Source organism: Triticum dicoccoides, chromosome 3B (genome assembly GCF_002162155.2).
Source record: "Triticum dicoccoides isolate Atlit2015 ecotype Zavitan chromosome 3B, WEW_v2.0, whole genome shotgun sequence".
Classification (NCBI taxonomy): Eukaryota; Viridiplantae; Streptophyta; class Magnoliopsida; order Poales; family Poaceae; genus Triticum; species Triticum dicoccoides.
In genome coordinates this window covers 5,714,616-5,720,617 of record NC_041385.1, presented here as the reverse complement: position 1 = coordinate 5,720,617, position 6,002 = coordinate 5,714,616, and the positions used below count along the sequence as shown (strand labels likewise).

The following is a 6,002-nucleotide window of genomic DNA, read 5'->3' as shown; positions in this document are numbered from 1 at the left end:
CACTTCGACGCAATTAAAGTATAGTTCAATTTTTATTAGTTAAAATTTACCCTATAATTGCCAATAAGATCAAAATTAAATAATTTCATCAGAAGATGACCTGATTGCTAGATAATTCCTTCTCGGTGTAGATTATCATGCGATTCACCAGACGGCTTCTATTGGACCGGGATTGATAACTTGCACATTAGCCCATTAACGCTGAGAGCTCAAAACAACATGCATAAAAATTGAATTGATATTTGTGATGTTTGGCGGCGCTTTTCTTTTATAACCACTAAGCAGACCAACAAAAGAAATTTAAAATGAATTAGCAGTGTAAATCACCATTAAAATAACTAAAATTGGATATAGAAGTACTGATGCTAACCTTGGCTAAATGAAGCACATATGCCCGTGCGTTACAACGGGAGGGTTATAACTATGTTTAAAAAAATTGGAATTATGTTAAACCACCACACATGTTGCGCTATGGAGTAAGTAAATGCTAGCTGTCATGAATTAGGATTGCCCGAGTAACAAACTGGATCGTAGGAGAAGAGTCGCTAATGACGAAAATGCTTCATCAAGGTGGTTCTTGGAGATGGGACTCATGGAACATGACAGCAGTTGCTAGAGAAAGATAGTCTGACGTTCCTCCAACACCATGTTGAGAACTCACCCGATGGCAAGCCAAGCAGCAATTCGGGTTGCTAATGTTATGGGCATCGTCGTCGCGGCTAAAGGAGACCATGTGAGGGAGGAGTTTGGACATAGGCGCACAAGGAGGGGTTAATATTATAGGTGTTGGTACACAAACAATTCAGTCCATGCACTTAAGATTTACGGTCCCGGAAGAAATTTAGCACACCAAAAGCAATGCATTATCTGAAAATAGCTTCGCTAAAAATTAGTTCCTTTTGAGACCTAAGGAAGACACCCAATAAAAAATACAATAAATACATGATTGATGCACCTTTCAGATTATTGTTTGTCATCCCAGAAAATTTGCCGGTTTAGATGTCATGCATGCAACGGGGGGTACGCAAAGGCAGGATACAATCCCGTTTAAATGTCAAATGCATAGAGCGGGGTGTATGCCCTTGTATAGCCTCATTTAATCCCACAAATTGTTCCGATTAATATCCATGCATGCCCACAAGTTATACTACTCTTGTTTCACACCCTTATTCCTTAGGCTGGTTGTAATGGGGAGTATCATATACTAGTATCATGCATATGATACTAGTGTATGATACTACCTCCCTAATGCATAGTATCATATATTAGTATCATGTAGTACTCTATTTATTGTCATGCATGACACAAAGTAGTATAGCATTTAATATGATACGGTATCATAATATGATACTACACCCTCTCTTTCTTCATTTAATGCTATGACACCTCATCAAAATTGCCTAGTTGGCATGCATGATACTAGCTATGATACTAGCATTACAACCAGCCTTATTCAGCCCACAATTGACTCACCTTTAATTCACGTTTAATGTCATGCAGCCTTCTATAGCCTCTTTTAATCCCAGAAATTATTCCAATTAATATCCATGCATGCTCGTGATTAAAGGCAGCCCACAATTCCTGCATTTAAAGTCATTCACAGCGAGGCACCTCCTCCATCCTGGTTAATTCCCGATTTCTCTTGTTGCCTCGCGAACGTATAAGAATTGGTATAGAATTTGATGTAAGAAGCCGATGTGGGATTTTATTAAATTATAGAACATGTGCGTCCTTCATCCATCATATATTTTTCCAAAGCTTTCCATTGAAAACACAAATTGATGCTTAGCCTAGCTGGCAACTGCAGCGACTCCTACTACATGATGATGTCCCGAGTTCGATTCTCCACCTTGTCTACTAACTTTTTCCTTGTTTTGCTGTAGTAGGCCCACTTGCGCGCCTGATGGCCCATAACAGTAGCGCGCAGCAACTACCTGGCCCAGTACGCGAATGTTTTTCGTTTACATAGCATATAAGAAAATTAGTACCACCTTGGATTTTGAAAATTCTCAAAAATATAATATGGGTGAACGGATGAAAAATTTGGAGAAACGCACCTTGCTTTATTAGTAGGTACTCCATTGAAAACACAAATTGATGCTTAGCCTAGCTGGCAACTGCAGCAACTCCTATTACATGATGATGTCCTGAGTTCGATTCTCCATCTTGTCTACTAACTTTTTCCTTGTTTTGCTGTAGTAGGCCCACTTGCGCGCCTGATGGCCCATAACAGTAGCGCGCAGCAACTACCTGGCCCAGTACGCGAATGTTTTTCGTTTACATAGCATATAAGAAAATTAGTACCACCTTGGATTTTGAAAATTCTCAAAAATATAATATGGGTGAACAGATGAAAAATTTGGAGAAACGCACCTTGCTTTATTAGTAAGGTATAGAGGTATAGATATAGTACTGAAAAGGTAGTTTAGTCGACCGTGACTTGTGTAAGAAACTCAGATGTCGGGCTGGCAGGGAAGATAGCAGCCTCATGGGCATATAGAATGGGGCACTTGGGATTTAAAACTGTGCAACGTAAGCCTATGAACGTGCATGTCTTTTTTGGAGTGCATTTTTGTTGTATCACTTCCTAGTTCGTACCGTGCATTGCGTCGATTTTTTTTTCTTCTCTTTGTTAAGCGGATTAGTTGTAGACTCGTGGTAGCTGAAGACTGGAGTCGTTTTTTTTTTTTTGAGGGATTGAAGATTGGAGTCGGTTTTTTTTAAGAAATGAAGATTGGGGTCGTTGGACGACATCTGTGCATACTCCCTCCGTTCCATAATGTAGTGCCTATAGATTTTTTTATGAAGTCAAACTTTACAAACTTTGACCAAATTTATAGAGAAAATTATTTATATATACAATGTCAAATATATAAAATATGAAAATACATCTTACGATGAATCTAATAATATATGTTTAGCATCTAAATGTAAATGTTTTTCTCCATAAACTTGGTCAAAATTTGTAAGGTTTGACTTTTCTAAAAATCTATAGGCATTACATTATGGAACGGAGGGAGTACTAGGCAAAAGTATGGATGGGCTGCTCTTTTTTTCAGTTGGAAGTTATGAGCTCATTTTCCTGTTGGAAGGCAAGCACACTACCAAAGCTCAATGAATCGGCAAGATTTCATTGCAAAAGGGCAGCCCATAGCCTAGTAAGATAGGACTAAGCGGCCAGGAAGCCACCTACAAGGAAAGCGCTCGATGTATTTGCGGAGAGTCGCCGAGCCCGAGGAGGCGCTCTCCGTACTAGATCGCCGTTCCAAGGAGGGGAGAAAGATGCCACCTCCAGGTGAGATGTTTAACCTAGGTAGTGCTAATTCGACTGCAGTGCAGACTATCGTATTTCACCATTGGCTTACTGAATCGGCTGTTTTTTAACACTTAACCAAGTGATTCGTATTTTCAGTAATGCTTACCTGTTTGGTTTAAGCTCGAGAAGCAGTTGCCCAAATCTGTCATAGTGAGCGTATTATACCACAATTCTTGTTGCTGTTGCTTGTGCCAACTTCCTTAGTTAGTGCTCGTTTGAGATATTTGATTATAGAATTGCATGGCTATAGGTTCAGTTGTGCTGTCGATTGCATCAAATAAATTCATACACTGCCGGCAGAGGTAACAGCCTCAACGCCGCGGCCATCCCTGCGCTACATCGTCCCATCCCACGATTACAGTTGCGGCCGCTAACAACCAACTAACAGAAAGCTAACTTGATCCATGCCTGAACAAGCTCACGGCACGGACCTGCTTATTCTTAACTGAAGAAGAAAACTACAGCTAAACAGCTAACAGAAAACACAGGCGACAGGGTTAAGTTCAACGTTTTTACAGGTGACTTTGAACTGAACAAACGAGATTAAAAGGCAGGTAAATTAAGGTGACAAACACGTACGTATTCATGGTTATGCCGCATGGATGGTTGGTTGTGGTTGCCTCTTCACAGATGGCTTCTTGTTGTGCCTAATCGCTTCCTCTTTCCAAGCTTGCACTTCTGACTCCCGCATAGAGTGGTGGAGGATCACCTCCTTGAGATTCTCAAGATACGATACGCCTTCCACGCCAACCCTGGTTTCCAGCTGAAGGAAACAGCAAGCTCTTCCCAGACGAGGCTCTGGAATAACTGGATCTGGGCAAAGTAGGTCAAGTATGGCCAGAGACTTCATGGATCCTTGTTCGATTTGCACTTGTGGGAGCCTTGTTGGGGCTTCGAAGCACAGTCGCTTCAGGCTTGGGAATCCACCACTCTTCACAACGAAGCTGCTGCCCCGAAACCCATCCCCATCTTCTTCTGCTAGCTTGAGATATTCCAAGCAAGGTAAGTTTTGCAGTGCAGATAAGTCCTCAATGCTCAAACCAGTTGAGATAAGTAGCAGCCTATTTAGACCGGACAGCTCCTTTAAGGTCGGAGTAGCAGGTAATCTGTCCAGCTGCCCCCGTAGTTTGATAGATGTAATTGCACAGGGAGCCTCTAGGAAATTTATGAACTCTTTAGCCAAGTCACTTGAATCAATTGATAGAATCTGGAGAGCTTTGCGACCGGTGAAGCACTCCTTAAGCGGCAAGGGCGAAATGCTACCTGGATTCATCCGACTATTGCAGCTGTTGGTGGAATCTGATGTTGCTTGGTAGATCTTAACCTTGCTCAGTTTTCTGGCATGAAGTATAATGTTTTCAAAACTTTTGTTTGCCTCAGTAACCACGACTCGAGCCAGAGTCTGCAATTTGCTTTGCTTTGATATTTCTTCGGTGATTCCATGGGGTAGCTCAAACTTGCCAAACAGGTGAGCTAACAGTGGTAGCCTGATGACCTCAATGGGCACGACTTGCACCGATGTGTCTCGAATATCCAGTGTTTCCAAATGCACTAGGTGCTTTATTTTTTGGTGAAGATGGTCAACATCAGTGTTCCTCAGGCTGAGATACTTGAGAAACCGCTGCTTGCTTATGGCTTTGAGAACAGTATCATTGTTTACCCCTTGGCAACCTTCAAGATCCAGAACTCGCAGTAACTCGCAGGCTTGGAGGTCAAGAAGAGGGCTTCCGAAGATTGTTAGTGACCTCATAACAGATAAATCAATACCCCTCGCACTACACACAACATCATCAACTCCTTCCTTGGTGCTATCCTGAACAGAGAGTCGGCGGACACGAACATCGGTGATAGTACCATTGCTGGACAGGAGCTCATCCTTGTCAACTAGAGCAACAAATTTCTTTGAGACGGCCTTGTGGATGATGAACTCGAGCATTATGTTGTGAACCCTGCACCTGGCAACCCTAGCATTTTTTATCTCTACTGGCTCAACGATACACCGCTCAATGAAGGCCGGTAGACAACTTCTGACACCTTCTTCATCACTGACAGTGCCATGTGCAGCGAACTCTTCACTCATCCATCTTCTAAGAAGAACCTTGCTTCTAATTGGGCGGCCTCTGGGGAACACGCTGGCATAAAGCAAGCAGCTCTGGTGGGCATAGTCTGGAAGGTTGTTGTAGCACTGGAGAAGCGCTCTATTGATTTTCAGGAACTCGGCATCCTGTCCTTTTAGTATCTTGTCTCCGAGCGTGCAGGCAGCACTTTTGCAGTGCTCTGTTGTGAGTCCTCCTGCCACTTGACTCTCGGTTCGTCGTCGTCGACGCAAATAATTAGCTACGCTGATAGGCGCCAGAGGTAAGCCTCCACATTTGGTGATGATGCCTTGTGAAGCCCGCTCTAGGGCTGGCGTCCGATTCTCTTTACCAACCGATTCCCAGAATACTACTTCTGACTCATCTTTGTCCAAACATTGCATTGTATACACATGACTGCTTGTGGTCACAATTATTCTGCTACTGTGGCCATCTTTAGGGAATTCACGTTTTATAGCCTGACACACTTCTAGACGGTCCACATCGTCAATAACAACAAAGTACCTGGTTCACAAAGCACAACGTAAACATTACTCTTTGAAACAACCATTTTCTTTATTAAATCAGGAAAAACCTGTATGTGTGTGTGT

At 42.5% G+C, this 6,002-nt stretch overlaps 1 protein-coding gene across 1 annotated transcript in view; it reads right to left on the bottom strand.

Annotated features, from left to right (window-relative positions):
• Nucleotides 1–3,563: 3,563 nt before the first annotated feature.
• The window catches only part of LOC119274279 (disease resistance protein RGA4-like), a 13,015-nt gene continuing 10,576 nt past the window's right edge, over nucleotides 3,564–6,002 (bottom strand). Inside the window, exon 2 of the mRNA XM_037554953.1 lies at nucleotides 3,564–5,916. Coding sequence (XP_037410850.1) covers nucleotides 3,906–5,916 — 2,011 coding nt within the window. The 3' untranslated portion in view covers nucleotides 3,564–3,905. The remainder of the gene's footprint in view (nucleotides 5,917–6,002) is intronic.